Raw genomic sequence first — 22,183 nt, 5'->3', positions numbered from 1 at the left:
CCCCATACACCGGAGCATACTCAATGTCTCAATCGTTTCTATGTTATATGTTTGTGTTGAGAATATTGGCTATTAGGATTAACTGCTGGTCAAAATTATTCGCGATGGTGGTGTACGAACGAATCGGCGGTCTCAAGAAGTGGGTGAGAGAGGGATCTAGTAATGACTTTGAGTTTGAAACGAATATTTTTGTGTTCGTGGATAGCTCACACGGTAGAGCCACGCTCTCACCTGCCAGGCGGAGTTGTCGTACCAATAAGGTCGCAGGTTCAAACCCCACCACCGCCGCGAAAAATTTTTATTCTCTATTGTCTTCTGGCACTTTTCTATTCACTTCATATCTTGTTGTTACCAACATAAGTGCCTGCTCCACTCACTTTTCTGAATTAAAAATTCACCCCATACACCGGAGCATACTCAATGTCTCAATCGTTTCTATGTTATATGTTTGTGTTGAGAATATTGGCTATTAGGCTTAACTGCTGGTCAAAATTATTCGCGATGGTGGTGTACGAACGAATCGGCGGTCTCAAGAAGTGGGTGAGAGAGGGATCTAGTAATGACTTTGAGTTTGAAACGAATATTTTTGTGTTCGTGGATAGCTCACACGGTAGAGCCACGCTCTCACCTGCCAGGCGGAGTTGTCGTACCAATAAGGTCGCAGGTTCAAACCCCACCACCGCCGCGAAAAATTTTATTCTCTATTGTCTTCTGGCACTTTTCTATTCACTTCATATCTCAGTGTAATGAGTGTATTATAGACTGACCATAAGCAAATCACTATTGAATACTGCTGAATACATTATGCAATCGTATTTTTTTTCTATACAAAGACAAAGAAAAAAGCTGTTGTATAATTCAAGTCATTAAAAGTGTTTTATTGGCAATTAAGCAAAATTGAACAGGTCTTTGGTGCGATTTGATTGATTCCGATGCAAGCGTTCAAGACAATCAAAGCAAAAAAGCGTTCCAATTTCTTTTTGTCGGAAAATCAAATAGCTCTCTCTCTCTCTCTCTCTCTCTCTCTCTCTCTCTCTCTCTCTCTCTCTCTCTCTCTCTCTATCTATCTATCTATCTCTTTTCTTCTCTCTCTCTCTCTTCTCTCTCTCCTCTCTCTCTCTCTCTCTCTCTCTCTCTCTCTCTCTCTCTCTTTCTTTACCTTTTTCTCTATCCCTTTATCTCGCTCACCCTCCTATTCTACGACTCTATCCACCAAAAGATGGCCCCTCCTGCCCCTCTCCTCTTTTATTTTCTGTTTTAAATGTAAACTCCTTTTTCCGTCTGTGAACCCACTGCCGATCACATTAAATCACTTGCTCACTTACCATGACTACTATATCTTCTTCCACCAGCCAGATATAACTTACCGACACACAAAACTATGTGTAACCTTGATCGTTAATAATCTCATTGATGGAATTTAGTGAGAACTGATAAAAATGGCTGGCTAAAAACAATAATACATGAGTGACGACAATTTCGTTCCAACTATATCTCTCCCTGTGTATTTCATTATTTAAAAGTATTTTTTTCTTATCACTTTTTACGTGTCATGTCTGTGCCCTGAAGAAGGCAAAAGGCGAATCTTAATTTTCTGAATTGTTACAATATATTATGTGATTAACATTTACATACATATTATTCATTTCGACCTAGCATATTTCTAGAATATGGACTTACATTTGTTTTTATTCAAGGATTACAAGAAACACGAGTCATATGCATCAAAAGCGACTCTCAAGTGGAAGTTGTGGACGAAGATTGTGACCTCAGTGTAAAACCAGAAACAACAACTGTCGTATGCAATAACCAGCCATGTGAACCAAGGTATGACCTGTGTTTGCGTAAAGCAAATCCACTATTCGCCAACATAATCCACCAGTCAGATAATGAACAATATTCAAAATATTTTGACACAAGAAGACATATAATTCATATCGTCATAGGGGTGTCACAGATTGAGGAAAATCGGACAGAGGTATTGCAAAATTGGCAGAGAGGATATCACCAAGCGGTAGTATTTTGGCTATCGATGTTTACTGCTGGTTAATATTCTATAATATGTAAGAGTAAATGGGACTATTTATATTCATGTTTTCGTCCAACCTAGTCATAGATTACATGATTTGTTGCTGTCCAACGATTGGACATTTCTCAATAAATGTCAACACGTTGCTTTTTTATAAAAGTTGTAAACGTATCCTGAGTCATGCTGAGCAAAATGATGCTAGATATTTCTCAATCTGTGAACACTTTTCACTATGTGGGTCACTTTGAGCACATTTTGCAATGTGACAATGACCTCGAGCAAATGGAAAGGTAATATAGATCATCCCCATCATTCTTTTACTTTTTACTGTACGACTTAGAAGAATAATCATCACGTGCAGACTCCCCTCCGATATTGTATTCTGAAACTAGAAAATAATTTAATTTATTAACAAGGCAACGACATGTCCATCGAAGTCTGTAAGGATTCAGTATAGTTGCAGTTTGGAGCATCATTCTCTGGCAAGAAGAAAAATAGTGTACGTTTATTCTCCAAATCTATTTCAATACTCTCAAAAACTGTTAAAACAAAAAGGGGACGAAACACCGGTTTCCCTAAAGATGAGAACCTTTAAGGAAAATAGTGATTCTTTCACAAACGTGATACAATCCTAATCTGACAGCTATCACTTGTAATACTGCACCACCCTGTGGGATTTTATCGTAAGCGCAAAAACCTTGAATATAATCCAAAGTGAACTATTCAAGAAGGGTACACAATTTGTTATACTTAATGTTTCGGTTTATCTCTTAATTCTACAGTTGGTCTATCGATGATTGGAGCCCTTGCAGTGTTTCTTGCGGAAGGGGGCTCCGTAACAGAAAAGTGGTTTGCCAGCAAAGAGTCTCTTCCTCTCTCACTGTCTCCGTGTCTTCCAACAAGTGTCCTCAACCGAGACCACAATCACGACAGTATTGTCAGCTTGATCCCTGTTACAAATGGAAACCCTCAAACTGGTCTCAAGTATGTCATTCATTTTACAACCTTTCGTATTGAGCTTATTTTCGAACTTAATGCAAAAATATGGCTCAAGGCATGTTATATATATATATATATATATATATATATATATATATATATATATATATATATATATATATATATATATATATATATATAACCAGCTAATTGCCTTCCTCTGAAAGACACGTCTTCAAAGATGTGGCCAGAGAGCGTGTCCTTCAAATATCAATCGATTAAAATGACTCTAATTTTGGTAAAAAAAAACTCTCAAACCTGGTACTAGCCTGCCTGAAACTTCCCCGAAAATCACGTCACAATACGTCACAATATAAGCCTAAGTTCGTCAAAAGAAAGCGACGAAAATGATGTCACTTGTTATCCTGAAGGAAACAAACGATCCCAGTGATTGGACTATTGAATACACCTTACTGCTCACTTTCTTTAGCCGGTTGTCGCCTTGTATGAGTGTGGCGTAATACGGTTCAACAGTCGGGGCGTCACTTCCCTCGTAATGACGCGCATAGTAACTGGTTCTAAACTATCGGAAAAAATGGGTGACGCCATTATCTCCATCACCGCCCTTATGAACTATTTCTCCGACGAGCATAAAAATCCAGAGGGGAAAAACATTATAAATCTGATCATATTTTGACTTTTATACATTCTGATCACATGACATGTGAAAGAGTTCTAGCCAGTATTAAGAATAAAACGTACCGATTTTCTTGTTTAAAACCAAGCTGTTGGTTGCTGGGTGGAGGTGACATCAGACTATTGGATTCTATTTGGGTCAGTGTCAGATTATAGACAGATCGAAATTGACGTCACTCAACTCTTTGTTATTGATTTTAGCCAGCCAATTTTATGAGTGGCTCTGACTAAAGTATTGTATAGATAGAATGAAGTTGACGTCACCCGGTTCTTTGTTATTGTTTTTTTGTTTGTTTTTTTTTTTTTTTTTTTTTTTTTTGTTGCCATCCACGTTTATAAATATTCCTCACTTAACTGTATTATCCAGACTATAAAAGTTCATGGTTACACAGAGTTTTGTGTGTTGGTCCGTTATACTTCCGGATGGCAATGTTGTGAGTTTCTGAGCCAATCGCATTCTATCTATCTATTAATCAGAATATAAACGTATAAGGAACCCAGGACCTTACGATCCGAAAAGGAGTGTCATACCACAAGACCACTTGTAGCAGCACATTTATAGATTACAGCAATACCTAATGAGTTGTCGGAAACATGATCCGATTGGTTGAATTATAAAATACATCTCACGATTTGTTTTCTTTTTTGGTCATTGACTTTGTTATCAGTTTACGAAGGCTACGATCGGAGACTATTGGTACATGTTACGTCTTCTTTCAGTCTAATCTGTTATCTCAGCAACATCCTCTTAAACATCCCTAACCACCCATGTCATTATTGGGAAAAGTGGCTCAGCTGTACCGTCATTGCTTCGTACCCGAATAGAATATCCGCCGCGCTGTGTGGCCGTGAGCAAGACACCTCGCCCTAGCTCAATTTGCGGCGCTGCGCTGCGGCTGACGCCTGAGTTATTCAAGTCTTCCTATTGAATAGACCCTCAAAGCAAATTTCCCTCTTGGGATAAATAAATGGAATTTTATTTTTATATTTATTTTATCTGCACCTGTCGCTGTCTAAAAAGTTTTCTCAGGAAACGAGAACAAAAAGGTATAATGTTATTTTTTTTATGATAAAGGGTTTCTCTTTTAACATTTCTTATAAAATTTCCCACGTACATAACGCGTTTTTGGATTTTCACCATTCAGTTTCAATTTGTAATCTAACATCCATTCATTTATTTCCTGCATACAATTTACATAAATATTTATTTTTAACTGGATGTGTGAGGTAAGGCACGTGCTGTATATTTGAATGCCGTCTGCGAATAAATGTTATATTATCCACGTTCCGGGGAAAGTTGAGCAGAGAAAGATGGGGAAAGATAGCTAGATATGTGGATAGACAGACGGATATTATATATATTATATATATATATATATATATATATATATATATATATATATATATATATATATGTGTGTGTGTGTTGGTGGGTGCTCGTAGGTACAAAAGTGCTCGATAATGATTGTTAGAGCTTATATAGAATGCAAATTGTCACTCACATTTTTTGTGGCCGAGACGATTTGTTTCTGTGTCTTACACGTCTTAGATAGTATATGAAAATGAAAATATGGATGGAAAATCGGATTCAAGGTTAGATATAATTAATTAATAGATAGATAGATAGATAGATAGATAGATAGATAGATAGATAGATAGATAGATAGATAGATAGATAGATAGATAGATAAATAGGCAGTTATGTAGGTAGGTAGATCGATAGTAGACTGATAAAGGAGAGAGGGGGAGGATGGTGAGAGTTGAGTGGAGGGGATGCATAGCTGTATAGGTGTTTATTTATGTGTTTCTGGCTGATTCAACAATAAAGGTGTAGCTTGTAATTGTAAGCAATACGCATATTATTATTCTTTATTTCTAATGTCACTGTCTAATGTTAACTTCAGATCTACACGTCTTTTTCCTGCTAACATTTTCCCTTTTACTGAAATGGTTTAAAATTGTCTCAAGCGATGTTAACCCCCGAAAGTAATGAAACATAAATAAAACAAGAAATTTTTTTATCGCATATTTCAGTGCTCAACCGTATGCGGCTTAGGTCAAAGATCAAGAAATTTAACATGTGTTAACTCCAAAGGGAAAGACGTGAAAGACAGTTTCTGTACTGATGTGAAACCGACAAAGGAGGAGATTTGTGACATGGGCTCTTGTGCTCAAGGATGGTTCCACTCCAAATGGACCAAGAAGGTATGTATTGTGATGAGTAAACAATTATTTTTCACGTCAGCATTATACACATTAAGAGGACCATATACACACATGTATACACACATGATGTGTTTTTTTTTTCTCTCAAGTATTCACCTTGTTGAGCGCAACTAAGAGACAGAATCAATGACAACTTACCCCCACTTTAATAACCGTCAAAACTGTTTTACATTTAACTGTGAAATGGAAGCATCGTTTTAGTAATAATTTCTAACAGCTCTTTAATATACGGCAAACACGTGTCAATCATAAGTATTAAAGGGACGTCACAAAATTGTTGTCATGTCTTCCCCATTCCTTCTGTCATCAACCCTCTCCAAGCAATCCAGCTCGCATCCGCCCACCTGTCATCTAAACAATACAACGCTAGATACCTTAGATATTGTTATCCTTTGACTTTATGTTATAGCAATGTTTTTTTCCTGTATTATTTTCTCTTTAACTTTAGCCAATAAATCCTGTCTGTTCTAATCTGATTACGTTGACAGCGGTAACATTTGTGCCAGCTGAGCCAATGTCATTTTGACAATCTTTTCATGATTATGTTTTGTAGTCTCAATGAAGAAATGAACCAGATTTGAAATCTCTTATTCTATTTACACATTTTTGTTGATTCAAATCCTTAGAAATGAGCAAAACATACATACATCTTGTAATGTGTCAAGTTTAACGTCAACTATCTCTTATAGCAATTGATCAATTTATCTTTGACACACTTACTTCGGTGATTTCGTTACGTCAACATTTTCATTGCGCCTCCAATATTTCAGTGTTCTACTGACTGTGGTCATGGATTCTATATCCGTAAAGTGTACTGTTCTGCTCCAGACGGATCTCCACTGGACGAAAATAAATGTGGTGGAAGGAAGAAGCCAAGAGAGAGGAAATGGTGCGCATCTCAACAGCCCTGTGGTGGCCATTGGTATGCTGGACCCTGGTCAAAGGTTGGTAACAAGATAGTGGATTGGAAATTATTTACTTTCTCCTTTTCATCACCACCATCATCATCATCATCATCATCATCATCATCATCATCATCATCATCATCATCATCATCATCATCATCATCATCTTCTTCTTCTTCTCTTTCTCCTTCACGGAACTCCTCCTCTTCCTTCTCCTCTCCTCCCTCTCCCAATCAACCCCTCCCCCCGTCTCTCTCTCTCTCTCTCTCTCTCTCTCTCTCTCTCTCTCTCTCTCTCTCTCTCTCTCTCTCTCTCTCTCTCTACTTCTCCTATTTCTCGTCCTCCTCTTTACTACTATCCTCTTTGGGCTTTTTCCTCTTCTTTTCCTGGTAGGAAACTGGCTCTGCTAAATTCAACCATCTTTTAGAGATAGAGGTGTTACATGTTATTGATCGCACTTTTCTTTTCTTTTCTTTTTTTTTTTTTTGGTCGATATTTGCATAACATATCGAAAGAGTACCAAGTACCAAGTACCAAGTACCAAGTACCAACCTTTCGGGGACGAACTTCAATTGTCGTTTTGCTTAAGTTTGAGGTTTTTAGTAATATTATTTGATTTACGTTTACATCCTATTATCCTATTATACCATTTTATTAGTTTGGTACAAGCTCATTGTTTTGTTACAACTTTTTCATATGACCATCTATTTTACGACTTAAGCTTTCCTTGTTTATGTTAAATTAATTTCTCTTTTCACTTTTATGTTATGGAATCCTGACTGATATTGGCTTTAACATGAGCTTTGTGGCATTTCTTATTTACAGATTTTAAGAAACTTAGGATGTAATTCATTTTTATTTTTAAAAGATGACCACGATACTCGTTTAATTGATTGTTGTTTACAAAATGAGGTTTGGTTTCATATTAAAAACCCAAGATATTCCATATTCTTAGTTAGAATACATAAAACAATGTCTTTTGCTTCCTAAGATATTCCATATTCTTAGAATACATAAAACAATGTCTTTTGCTTCCTAAGATTGATATTCTATAAATACATAAACATGTCTTTGCTTCAAATATCGATATCTATTAGAATACATAAAACAATGTCTTTTGCTTCCTAAGATATTCCATATTCTTAGTTAGAATACATAAAACAATGTCTTTTGCTTCCTAAGATATTCCATATTCTTAGAATACATAAAACAATGTCTTTTGCTTCCTAAGATATTCCATATTCTTAGTTAGAATACATAAAACAATGTCTTTTGCTTCCTAAGATATTCGATATTCTTAGTTAGAATACATAAAACAATGTCTTTTGCTTCCTGTTACAATTTATGAATATGAAGTTGTTGGTGTGAGTAATTAAAAATCCAATTGCAACAAAATAATTGATAAGATATTTATCCAACTCATTGCGGATTCAGGTAGTTGATACTCGCTCCACGCGCAAAAGGAGACGGGAGAGATCATAGGTGAATTAAAGATTTCTTTCCTACCCCCTCCCCCTTTGTAGTAGCAATAGGGTAGCCGGATCTGTTAGATTTGGCGGGAAATACTTTGCGGTAGACTAGCGTTCAATCACAAGGGTGGCGAGAAATTGCTATTCTCCGTTCATTTTTAGGGGCAGCGTGGCTCAGCGGTACGGTCTTTGCTTCGTACACGAAAGGTACCGAGTTCGATCACCCCCACCCCTGCGCTGCGTGGCCTGGAGCAAGTCACCTCACCCTAGTTCAATTTGTGGCGCTGCACTGCGGCTTACGCCTGGGCTATTCCAGTCTTCCCTTGGAATAGACCCCTATAGACAAATTTCCCCTCTGGGATGATTAAAGGGAATTTTATTTTTTTCATTTTATTCATTTTATTTATTTATTTGATTTTTTATCTTATTCATTTTATTTATTTTATTTTGTTTGCTTTATTCATTTTATTTATTTTATTTTGTTTGCTTTATTCATTTTATTTATTTTATTTTGTTTGCTTTATTCATTTATTTATTTTATTTTGTTTGCTTTATTCATTTTATTTATTTATTTTGTTTGCTTTATTCATTTTATTTATTTTATTTTGTTTGCTTTATTCATTTTATTTATTTTATTTTGTTTGCTTTATTCATTTTATTTATTTATTTTGTTTGCTTTATTCATTTTATTTATTTTATTTTGTTTGCTTTATTCATTTTATTTATTTTATTTTGTTTGCTTTATTCATTTTATTTATTTATTTTGTTTGCTTTATTCATTTTATTCATTTTATTTTGTTTGCTTTATTCATTTTATTTATTTATTTATGTTGCTTATTCATTATTCTTTAATGTTTTTCTTTTATCTTTATTTATTTTATTGTGTTTGCTCAATCTTTATTTATTTAATTGTTGCTTAACTCATGATATTCTTTAAATTTGTTGCTTTATCATTTTAATTATTTAAAATTTGTTTGCTTATTCAATTTTATTTCTTTTATTGTTTGCTTACCTCATTTTATCATTGATTTGTTGCTGTATCATTTATATTTTATTGTTGCTTATTCATTTATTATTTATTTTGTTGCCTTATCCATTTAATTTATTATTTGTTTGCTTATCATTTATTTATTTTATTTTGTTTGCTTATTCCTTTTATTTATTTGTTGTTGTATTCATTATTTATTTATTTGTTTGCTTATTATCATTCTATTTTTTATTTTTTGCCAATATTCATTTTAGTTATTTTATTTTGTTGCGTGTATCAGTTTATAGTATTTGATTTGTTTGCATATTCATTTATTATTGATTTGTTTGCTTTATTCATTATTAATTTTTGTTTGCTTTATTCATTTTATTATTTTATTGTGTATGCTATATTCATTAGTTATTTTATTTATTTGCTTTATTCATTTTATTTATTTTTTTAGTTTGTTTTATTCATTTTATTTATTTTATTTTGTTTGCTTTATTCATTTTATTTATTTTATTTTGTTTGCTTTATTCATTTTATTTATTTATTTTGTTTGCTTTATTCATTTTATTTATTTTATTTTGTTTGCTTTATTCATTTTATTTATTTATTTGTTTGCTTTATTCATTTTATTTATTTATTTTGTTGCTTTATTCATTTTATTTATTTTATTTTGTTTGCTTTATTCATTTTATTTATTTTATTTTGTTTGCTTTATTCATTTTATTTATTTTATTTTGTTTGCTTTATTCATTTTATTTATTTTATTTTGTTTGCTTTATTCATTTTATTCATTTTATTTTGTTTGCTTTATTCATTTTATTTATTTTATTTTGTTTGCTTTATTCATTTTATTTATTTTATTTTGTTTGCTTTATTCATTTTATTTATTTTATTTTGTTTGCTTTATTCATTTTATTCATTTTATTTTGTTTGCTTTATTCATTTTTTTATTTTATTTTGTTTGCTTTATTCATTTTATTTATTTTATTTTGTTTGCTTTATTCATTTTATTTATTTTATTTTGTTTGCTTTATTCATTTTATTTATTTTATTTTGTTTGCTTTATTCATTTTATTTATTTTATTTTGTTTGCTTTATTCATTTTATTTATTTTATTTGTTTGCTTTATTCATTTTATTTATTTTATTTTGTTTGCTTTATTCATTTTATTTATTTTTTTTGTTTGCTTTATTCATTTTATTTATTTATTTTGTTTGCTTTATTCATTTTATTTATTTTATTTTGTTTGCTTTATTCATTTTATTTATTTTATTTTGTTTGCTTTATTCATTTTATTTATTTATTTTGTTTGCTTTATTCATTTTATTCATTTTATTTTGTTTGCTTTATTCATTTTATTTATTTTATTTTGTTTGCTTTATTCATTTTATTCATTTTATTTTGTTGCTTTATTCATTTTATTTATTTTATTTTGTTTGCTTTATTCATTTTATTTATTTTATTTTGTTTGCTTTATTCATTTTATTTATTTATTTTGTTTGCTTTATTCATTTTATTTATTTTATTTTGTTTGCTTTATTCATTTTATTTCTTTTATTTTGTTTGCTTTATTCATTTTATTTCTTTTATTTTGTTTGCTTTATTCATTTTATTTATTTTATTTTGTTTGCTTTATTCATTTTATTCATTTTATTTTGTTTGCTTTATTCATTTTATTTATTTTATTTTGTTTGCTTTATTCATTTTATTTATTTTATTTGTTTGCTTTATTCATTTTATTTATTTTATTTTGTTTGCTTTATTCATTTTATTTATTTTATTTTGTTTGCTTTATTCATTTTATTTATTTTATTTTGTTTGCTTTATTCATTTTATTTATTTATTTTGTTTGCTTTATTCATTTTATTTATTTTATTTTGTTTGCTTTATTCATTTTATTTATTTTATTTTGTTTGCTTTATTCATTTTATTTATTTTATTTTGTTTGCTTTATTCATTTTATTTATTTTATTTTGTTTGCTTTATTCATTTTATTTATTTTATTTTGTTTGCTTTATTCATTTTATTTATTTTATTTTGTTTGCTTTATTCATTTTATTTATTTTATTTTGTTTGCTTTATTCATTTTATTTATTTTATTTTGTTTGCTTTATTCATTTTATTTATTTTATTTTGTTTGCTTTATTCATTTTATTTATTTTATTTTGTTTGCTTTATTCATTTTATTTATTTATTTTGTTTGCTTTATTCATTTTATTTATTTTATTTTGTTTGCTTTATTCATTTTATTTATTTTATTTTGTTTGCTTTATTCATTTTATTTATTTATTTTGTTTGCTTTATTCATTTTATTTATTTATTTTGTTTGCTTTATTCATTTTATTTATTTTATTTTGTTTGCTTTATTCATTTTATTTATTTATTTTGTTTGCTTTATTCATTTATTCATTTTTTTGCTTTTCTTTATTATTTTATTTGTTTGCTTTATTCATTTTATTCATTTATTTTGTTTGCTTTATTCATTTTATTATTTTATTTTGTTTGCTTTATTCATTTTATTTATTTTATTTTGTTGCTTTATTCATTTTATTTATTTTATTTTGTTTGCTTTATTCATTTTATTTTTTTATTTTGTTTGCTTTATTCATTTTATTTTTTTATTTTGTTTGCTTTATTCATTTTATTTATTTTATTTTGTTTGCTTTATTCATTTTATTCTATTTTATTTTGTTTGCTTTATTCATTTATTTATTTTATTTTGTTTGCTTTATTCATTTTATTTATTTTATTTTGTTTGCTTTATTCATTTTATTTATTTTATTTTGTTTGCTTTATTCATTTTATTTATTTTATTTTGTTTGCTTTATTCATTTTATTTATTTTATTTTGTTTCCTTTATTCATTTTATTTATTTTATTTTGTTTGCTTTATTCATTTTATTTATTTTATTTGTTTGCTTTATTCATTTTATTTATTTTATTTTGTTTGCTTTATTCATTTTATTTATTTTATTTTGTTTGCTTTATTCATTTTATTTATTTTATTTTGTTTGCTTTATTCATTTTATTTATTTTATTTTGTTTGCTTTATTCATTTTATTTATTTTATTTTGTTTGCTTTATTCATTTTATTTATTTTATTTTGTTTGCTTTATTCATTTTATTTATTTTATTTTGTTTGCTTTATTCATTTTATTTATTTTATTTTGTTTGCTTTATTCATTTTATTTATTTTATTTTGTTTGCTTTATTCATTTTATTTATTTTATTTTGTTTGCTTTATTCATTTTATTTATTTTATTTTGTTTGCTTTATTCATTTTATTTATTTTATTTTGTTTGCTTTATTCATTTTATTTATTTTATTTTGTTTGCTTTATTCATTTTATTTATTTTATTTTGTTTGCTTTATTCATTTTATTTATTTTATTTTGTTTGCTTTATTCATTTTATTTATTTTATTTTGTTTGCTTTATTCATTTTATTTATTTTATTTTGTTTGCTTTATTCATTTTATTTATTTTATTTTGTTTGCTTTATTCATTTTATTTATTTTATTTTGTTTGCTTTATTCATTTTATTTATTTTATTTTGTTTGCTTTATTCATTTTATTTATTTTATTTTGTTTGCTTTATTCATTTTATTTATTTTAATGGAAACTGAGATAGATGAGAGACTCTGAGAGACGACTGTTTTTCTTTTCAATCGTTCTACTTCATTGCAGTGTAACGACACATGCGGATCAAATGCTGTCCGACACCGTGAAGTGCTCTGCATCAAACAACATGGAAATAGTGTCAAAGGAATTACCAAGGATCATAACTGTGATGAACAACAAAAGCCCGTTGACACGGAAAAGTGTCGTCCTATGCCTGCCTGTGAACCCCAGTGGTACATGATGGCATGGTCAAATGTAAGTGTGTTAGTCCGTAGCCATCGTTAAGTTATAGCCTGACACTGAAACCCAAAAAGACTGACATTGTGACGTCATTATTTGTTTTGTTTTTTTTGCACCGCCTAGTGAGTTGTCGTTAGTAGTGCTCATGGAAACAAGTGGTCCCATTGGTTGAACTATTGAATGCAACTCACGATTTGTTTTCTTTTGTGGCCAAAGACTGGCATTTTGACGTCATTTTTTGGTCAGTGTCAGGCTATAGATAGAATGCGCTTGGCCAAGGAGTTCACAACATTGCCATCCGGAAGTATAACGGACCAACACACAAACTCTGTGTAACCATGAACTTTTATAGTCTTGTTAATACAGTTTAGTGAGAACAACTCACAAACGCGGATGGCAAAAACAATAACAAAGGCCTGAGTGACGTCATCTGCATACTATCTATAACTTTACGATGGCTACGGTTAGTGGGATTGGAATAATATTATTATGGGGCAGCGTTTTTATTAAATAGTTCACCCACCCGCCCATGAAATAGATATTATGATGAAATGGAATTGAAGCTTTAATTTGATTTCCAAAGACACTTGTTTTTTCTCTAATGTCTCATTCATCGTCGTTTGTTGAAAAGAGGAAACCACAACATGGCTTTGTTAATTGGATACAATAGTCTGATGTCACGCCGCCTGGCAACGGCGGCCATCTTCGTTCTAAACAAAGAAAATCATTACTTTTTATTCTTCAAGCTGGCTAGAACTGTTCATATGTCTTGTGATCAGAATGTGTAAAAGTCAAAACAAGATCAAATTTATGTTTTTTTTTTTCACTCTGGATACGCTTTTATGCTCGCCGGAGAAATATTTCATAGGGCGTCCGCCATTGTTCCGATAGTTTAGAGCCAGTGTTACTAAGTTACCATGCGTCATTAGGAAGGAAGTGACGTTACGACTAGTGAATCCTATTGAATTGAAGATTCTATTCCATTATATATATATTATATATATATATATATATATATATAATATATATATATATTATTGAGCTTTAAACAGAATCATATGCATTATACATACATGTTCTTTCATGAATTGGAAAACAAGTATAATTTTATAACATTTAGACTAGCTAGATGGAACATTTCAAAACATTTTTTCCCAATTGCAATAGCTACTGAAATAATCACCTCTCAATCTTAACTATATTGTTATCAAAGTTACCATAAGTCAATAAATAAGCTACATTTTAATATGATATTATATTATATTTTTAGCATGACACCGTTCACTTTATAACGGATCAGTTATTTGTTTTATGACAATTCATTTTATGTAATACACGGCAGCGAAGACTAGAATTTACGTAGGCTTACATATCCATTACAAAAACGAATCTGTTTTTAACTTCAACCAAATAAATCATTTCTTCCATTTTAAAATACTTTCAGTGCTCTAAACCCTGTGACACTGGAATCAGAACAAGAGAGGTAATTTGCTTGGATGCAAGCTTAAACCAAAATCTTGACTGCGACAAAGCGAAAAGGCCCTCAACACGACAGTCGTGTAATACACTTCCTTGCCATCAGAATTTTAAGGAATTCACGGGATCGGGAAAAACACAGATATTACAACAAGACGGGACGATAATAGGTAATTTATAATCTCGTAACTATGTCACTTTTAAGTCACGATGCACGATCAGACGTCTTTTATTTATTCGAATGTTAAAATTGTATCTTGGACGTTTGGGAAAGAAATATAATATTATGATCTGTACTAGTTAATTCTGCCCAATACATGCTTTAACCAGTTAATTCCCGTACCCTGGAAGAATCGTGTATTTTAAAAATTGGTTAGAAAATCGTCCTTCAAATATCGATCGATTTAAATGACCCGAAATCCGAGGTTTGAGAATTTTTGCCAAGATAAGGGTCGTTTAATTCGATCGATATTTGAAAGGCGAGTTTTCTGGCCAAATTTTTAAATGCATGTTTTTCCAGAGTACGCCAGATAAACTGGTTAATTTAAATACGCGATCAATAGCCGTTCTACAATAAATCGTCGACTACTATATTATTTACAGAACCACCCTCGTTTATGGCCTGAGCAGCTTGCTATAGATAAGGTAAAGCTGTCAAATCATAAATGGCACTTAAGACTCGATGGCGGCGAAATGTCTATGAAGGATCAATAGTAGATAAGTTAAATAGAAACTTTACGCCCTAACCATATTCGTTAGATAAACGGATAAGATTTATGCAAGTGACAGTAATTTATTTACACAGAGACTCATAGAGGGTTTTTATTCTGGCTTTGAGAATAACCATTTTCCAGTACTTATCACATCGTCTATCCATTGGGAGGTCACTTTTCTTACCATACACACAAAGTGTGAAATCGGACTGTTATTTTATTTTAGACTAATAGCCATTGAGCTAATATTTAAAATGATGTCTGTATTTTGAACTTATGCCACAAACATTGATTTGTTAACGCCAACGGCTCGAATCATTCAGCAATTAAAATTCTGCTTAAAAATTACAGAGATTTCTAATACTAACTCCTTATCGTATCATAGGATGTATAAGATCAATGGCGGCCACTATTGGAATCTACAACATGAGGAACAAGAACGAAAATATAACAGCTTCGAAAATGAGCAAAATACAAAAATAAAAAATAGAACGTTTCGGACTCAAAACCCTTCTTCAGTGAATAACAAATACATTTTTTAAAAAATTAATACACCACTTAAAAACCAGAGAGACGGCAGAGAAACATTAGGCACGTTTTACGCCCGGATGTTTGAACCATCGTCTACTATACAGAGGTCGCTGGTTTGAACATGTCGATTGTAATCAATTGCTGACTTGATTCACACTAATTTCTTTTCCGTGACCTGCTGCAAACATGCATGCATCCGTGGGGTCTGAGGGAGTCAGCCGACTGTCCCCACCCACTGTCCGGGAACGCTAGAGACAGCAGGTCACATAATCCTACACACTGTCCTGTGACGAGATGTCGGGAGGTTTTGAGGCTGTCCTCAACTGCGGTGACGAATTTAGAGACTGTCTGAAGAATGGGAGCGCTCAATATTCATGTTTTTGTCCAACCAGGTCATCAATCACATGATTTGTTGCTGTCCAATGGTTGGATATTTCTTAACAAATGTAAACACGCTGCTTTGTTTACATTTTGCAATGTGACAAATGACCTCGAGCACATGGAAAGTTAATATAGATGATGCCCATTCCTGTGTGGAGATAATAATATAGAAAGTTCGAAGATGACGTCACTCAAGCCTTTGTTGTTATAGTTTGTCATCCGCGTTTGTGACTTATTCTCACTGAACTGTATTAACCTGACTATAAACGTTCATGGATACACACAGTTTTGTGTGTTGGCCCGTTATACTTCCGGATGGCAATGTTATGAGCTTCTTAGCCAAGCGCATACTATCTATAGCCATACGCTACTACTACTTCCATATCCTGTTTCTGAAAACCAATTTTATTATTTAAGATGATATATTATAAAGCACCAACGCCTTGTTTTTTAATTTTTATTTTTGTATTCAGATGCTCCTGTCTGTGAGGATAAAAATGGCGCCAAATGGTGTCGCCTGGTCAGTCAAGCCCGCCTGTGTCACTACTACAAAGAAAACTGCTGTCAAACATGTCGACGACGCCTCGCCATTTCCAAGGAGTGAATCCTTGGTCAGCAACACAAGAGTACAATAATACGCTTCAACAGTCGTGACGTCACTTCCCTTGTAATGACGCATAGTAACTTAGTAACTGGATCTAAACTATCCGAACAATGGTGGACGCCCTTATGAAATACTTCTCGGACGAGGATAAAAGCGTATCCAGAGGATAAAAACATTATAAATCTGATCATGTTTTAACTTGTATACATTCTGATCAAATGACATGTGAAAAAGTTGTAGCCAGCATGAAGAATAAAAAGTACCGATTTTCTTTGTTTAGAATCAAACTGCTCGTTGCTGGGCGGAAGTGACATCAGACTATTGAATCCTATTAGACTCATGACAATTAAACTAGATGTAAATAATGTATTCATTATTTGTGCGTTTTCTACGCGGTTACCCTTGAAACTCAGTGCCTGTGTGTAAATCCCTTTGATCCTAAAAAAAATTCGCCTACTTCTATGCTCACGAATCAGAGTATTGAAACTCGTCGCATGTTATGTATAGATAGTATGCGCTTGGCTCAGAAGCTCATAACATTGCAATCCGGAAGTATAACGGACCAACACACAAAACTGTGTGTATCCATGAACGTTTATTGTCGGGTTAATACAGTTCAGTGAGCATTACTCATAAACGCGGATGGCAAAAAACAATAACAAAGATCTGAGTGACGTCATCTTCGAACTATCTACAGCAAAGTTGTGGCCTGACACTGACCAAAAAATGACGTCAAAATGCCAGTCTTTTACCACAAAAGAAAACAAATCGTGAGTTTTATTCAATAGTTCAACCAATGAAATAACTAACGACAACTCACTAGGCGGTGCAAAAACCAAATAATGACGTCAATCTGCCAGATCTTTTGGATTTTAGTGTCAGGCTATAACATAACGATGGCTACGGTATAACACGGGTCGGACGGGTAGACAAGACATTCGAACTCACTCGGCGAACCGCAGCAGAGTGACAACGATCGCTTGCCAATAGGGCAGGGCAGTAAATTTGTGACATCACACCTTCTACTCTTCCAGTTCCAAACTCTTCGGAAGTGTGTTTGTAACCAGTCCTTCGGAGGATTAATATTGAATAGGTTTTATATTATTGAATCATAAGGTGGCATTGTGCGGCTATGTGGTCTTGTGGTATGACTCTCGCTTTGGGATCGGAAGGTCCTGGGTTCGATCCTCGCTCGGCGCATAGTTGAATCCTTGGAAAAGGCTCTTTACTCATATGCTCTCACCGTACTCAGGTGTAAAACGAGTAGCTGGCCATTAACAGCGTTGTCTCTGTCCGAAAAAAATGTAATATCGCCTATCGGCGTCATGTCCCGTCCTAAATGTTAAGTGTTTCTGTTGACTAGGAACACCTTGTAAAGCGCTTTGAGCACGTTTAGTGGATATTGCATTATATAAAAGTTCAATTTTTTTTTTAATCAAAAATTATTTTTTATAACATTTTTAGTTGCATAATGTATAGGCAGATTATTAGGATTACTGGGTGTAAAAGAGTCAGGATTGGGGATCTTTATTGATGACAAGCTTATTTCGACTAGGGAATAAGTGCCATCACTATGAAACCAGAAGATCAATTACACAGGGCATATATCTATTCCTCCGGAAGAGTTGTTTCACACTTCCAATGAGATTGGAACCAGTATTTTGACGTCTTACTTTTGATCCCTACCATAGAATTAGAAGAAAAATAACGGCGTCGTTCAACCTCGCTGATATATACGAGAGTATTTCAAATTTCCCATTAGCTTTATCAATCGCCGATGCTTTCATTTACTCAGTTCGATACTTAAAGTTACCTTGAGACTCGGTGCAATACTCTTCAACAGTTGTAACGTCACTTCCTTCCTTGTGACGCATGGTAACTTACTAACACTGGCTCTAAACTATCGGAACAATGGCGGACGTCCGTATGAAATATTTCCCCGGCGAGCATAAAAGCGTATTCAGAGGAGAAAAAAAACCCATAAATTTGATCATGTTTTGACTTTTACACATTCTGATCACAAGGCATATGAAAAGTTCTAGCCAGCATGAAGAATAAAAAGTAATGATTTTCTTTGTTTAGAACCAAGATGGCCGTCGTTGCCGGGCGGCGTGACATCAGACTACTGAATCCAATTGTAACCCTTTGATCTTGAAATGTCAATGTTATGTCTATCCGTGACGTGTCCAGTTTCAATGTTTAGTCGGCATACCTACTTGTTGTGTAGATGTCACTTAGTTTCTGTGTTCTACTTTATTTGATCGCCGCTTCGGTTTTGTTTCTGTATGTAGCTAAATTGATTCGAGGTTTTGTGATAATGACGTTTGAATGATAATTAACGTTTGGTACCAAAATGTAGCAAAAGTATGAAATCGATTTTGTGATGTTGGAGTTACCTGGATTTTAAATAAGCATATTATGTAAACAGGATGAAAAAATATCAGAGGTCATAACTAAACTGGACAATGAAAATAAATTTTTCTACAGTTAAAATGATTTTTTTTAAATGTTCTTTGTGGTGAATTAGAGATATATTTTATGATTTAGTATCTTTACCACTTTATTATTTTTGGTTTTGTATGCATGGTCGATTTTTATTATTTAAGTTGAACTAGAAAGTGAATCGTGTCTACATTGCTGTACCTACTCTAAATTTATTGAATTCATTTGCGATTTTAATGTCAGTAAATGTCCTACATTTTCATTTTATTCATACTTTGTTAACAATGATAATGATAGTAATAATAATAATAATAATAATAATAATAATAATAATAATAATAATAATAATAATAATCATCATCATCATCATCATCATCATCATCATCATCATCATCACCACCATCGTCATCATCATCATCATCATTGTTATTATTATTGTTATTATTACTGTTATTATATTATTATTTATTATTATTATTATTATTATTATTATTATTATTATTATTATTATTATTATTATTATTATTATTATTATTATTATTATTATTATTATTATTATTATTATTATCAATATAACCATAGTGCACAGCCTATCCCATACATATAGGAGACTCTGGGCGGATTACAAATCTTTGAAAAATCACTGACAATAATAAACAAATCTCTTATAATAATATACGTTTAGGAAATGAGATATCGTGAGCCTGATAATCTCCAAAAATGATCGTTCTTTGATGTGAGATCTGGGGGAGTCCATTCCCGGTGTCAAGTAGGCCTCTTTTTATATATATATATATATATATATATATATATATATATATATATATATATATATTTCTAGAGAGAGAGAGAGAGAGAGAGAGAGAGAGAGAGAGAGAGAGAGCAATGTACCTGTCTTTTACTGTCCTTTTTGCTGTTTAAGACAATTCGAATCCAATGTTATGTCAAATGTGTGTGTGGAAACAGACTTTTAGCTGCATTTTGATCATTTGAATTGTTGTTTTCTTGCAGATAGCTAAAACCTATTTGTTTTGTTATTCTATAAAGTAAAGGGCCAGCATTTCCATTCAATTGGCGAAAGAGTTTTCTTGATTGATTCCCTCAAATATCTGACGACTGAATTGGAACATGATTTTGGTAATAAGATAATCAAAGTTAAAATTATTGTATTAGTCACTATTGTTTTAAAGTTATTCTTCGAAATACATCGGTGAGCTCAAGACGGGTAAAGAATATAAGTTGATCTGGTTTTCTTTCGGGTCTTTGGGTTTTTTTTTATTTTTGTTTTGTTTTTCTTTTAATTTTACCTTTTAAGTTCATTAATTAATATCCAAATATATCCCCCAAACTCAACAAACTAGCGTGACATAAAACTGTTGATTAAATTCAGTCATGATAGGAATTGAATCCTTATCAATGCATCTCTTAAACACTAATTATCTTCCGTGTTTTATACTTCACCTGGTTTTTGTTATTATTATGTTCATTTTTGCGTGTCTTCTTTTTTGACCAGTAGATAAATGTAGACATCACGTTAATTTCAAATCCATCTGTCTTTGTAATGCGATATTTGATTTGATCGAGATTAATTGTGAAGGCTTTCCTTTCCCTTAAATAGTAAAATTTGTTGAAGGTTTTTTGTATTTTTTTCCCCACAAGGTTGAGCTATCTGCCTTGAGGGAGAGAGTAGAATGGGAGTGAATCTATTTATGTGGGATAACTTTTTTAGAATTGTAAAACATCTTTCCTAGGGTGTCTTCTTTTGCGTCGGAGATCGTTATCTCATCTTTGAAATTTGGCCTGGGTTACGAATTCGGGAGCAGATACTGGCGTAAGATAATTATCCGAAAAGGTATCGATAAAACAGACACAACTTTTGAGAAAGATATAGAATCTGTAGATTTTTAAAAGCCCTTTTGACATATGTTCACGTTGTATTTGTGGACAAGCTTTCAATCACATACCTAGCCGATCTTCGTAATGATATTATACGTTCCTGATACTCACAGAAAAATCAAGAAAAACCCTTAACTTTTGTTTTTAGTGGTTATGTTGTGATATCTTGAAATTGAATACTGGACACTTGTTCTTGTTCAGCAATGTTTTAAGACAAAATCTGTCTCTATGTGGATATGAATACGTATCTATTATACTCACAATTATTTTGAATGTGGACCAATTTCATGCATAAGTATCTCATTGTATTGGTAAAATGATTTTGAAAGAAAATGGAAAATAAAACAAAAAAATACTTAATTGTTTTGTATTATCAATTTATTCCGGTGGTTGGAATTTCTCTGAAGGTGGGGTAAATCCTGAAAGGATGTGTATGAAACAGTGCCAGGCAAAGCAGAAGGTGAAATACAAGAACAAAATCGTCCCAAATTATCAGTCCGCCTCGACTGAAGATCGAACCTCAGACCTTCTGATTTGTCTGATATGTTACCATTACTGTTACTGTTACCATTACACCACAGAGGTCGGCCATAGTGAAGGGGAACGTTGATCTTTCCCAGGCAGGTGGAGTCTTCATCATTCCACAGTCTTGCTATCATCTATCCATCCAAATTTTCTGTCCTTTCCATGTTGTCATATGTATCCTTGTTCTAGAATGGAACCATTTGGTTCCGGATGGGCTTATCTTTAGGGGAGAGACATTTTTTCTTCATTGTAAATCGTCTCATCATAATGGATTGTATTTGGTTTTGATTATATTTCTTTGTTACCATTTGAGTGTGTGCTATGGAGTTATCAGTGTTGGACTTTCAGGTGGTTTCAGACTGGCTACGGGGATACATCGATCTTGGATCTTATTTTGATGTCTGTTGAACTAGACATTCTCGTAGATAGGACTACCGATATATGTAAAGACTATAATTAAACCATCGGGTTAAAGGAAAGACTCCATGCACTGCATTGTCATAAGATTTATGTCATA

At 32.0% G+C, this 22,183-nt stretch overlaps 1 protein-coding gene across 2 annotated transcripts in view; it reads left to right on the top strand.

Moving 5' to 3' along the window:
- LOC144964216 (thrombospondin type-1 domain-containing protein 4-like) overlaps positions 1–17,571 on the top strand; it is a 92,152-nt gene extending 74,581 nt beyond the window's left edge. For both annotated transcript variants that reach the window (XM_078898229.1, XM_078898230.1), the window contains exons 13-19: positions 1,698–1,827; positions 2,812–3,013; positions 5,699–5,869; positions 6,661–6,834; positions 12,925–13,113; positions 14,543–14,744; positions 16,673–17,571. In XM_078898229.1, coding sequence (XP_078754355.1) covers positions 1,698–1,827; positions 2,812–3,013; positions 5,699–5,869; positions 6,661–6,834; positions 12,925–13,113; positions 14,543–14,744; positions 16,673–16,803 — 1,199 coding nt within the window. In that variant the 3' untranslated portion in view covers positions 16,804–17,571. The remainder of the gene's footprint in view (positions 1–1,697; positions 1,828–2,811; positions 3,014–5,698; positions 5,870–6,660; positions 6,835–12,924; positions 13,114–14,542; positions 14,745–16,672) is intronic.
- Positions 17,572–22,183: the final 4,612 nt, after the last annotated feature.

The sequence above is a fragment of the Berghia stephanieae genome, chromosome 2, assembly GCF_034508935.2.
Source record: "Berghia stephanieae isolate SIO BIC M18660-M18661 chromosome 2, UCSD_Bste_1.3, whole genome shotgun sequence".
Classification (NCBI taxonomy): Eukaryota; Metazoa; Mollusca; class Gastropoda; order Nudibranchia; family Aeolidiidae; genus Berghia; species Berghia stephanieae.
The sequence above is the reverse complement of the archived record's forward strand: the minus strand, read 5'-3'. Positions and strand labels throughout refer to the sequence as shown.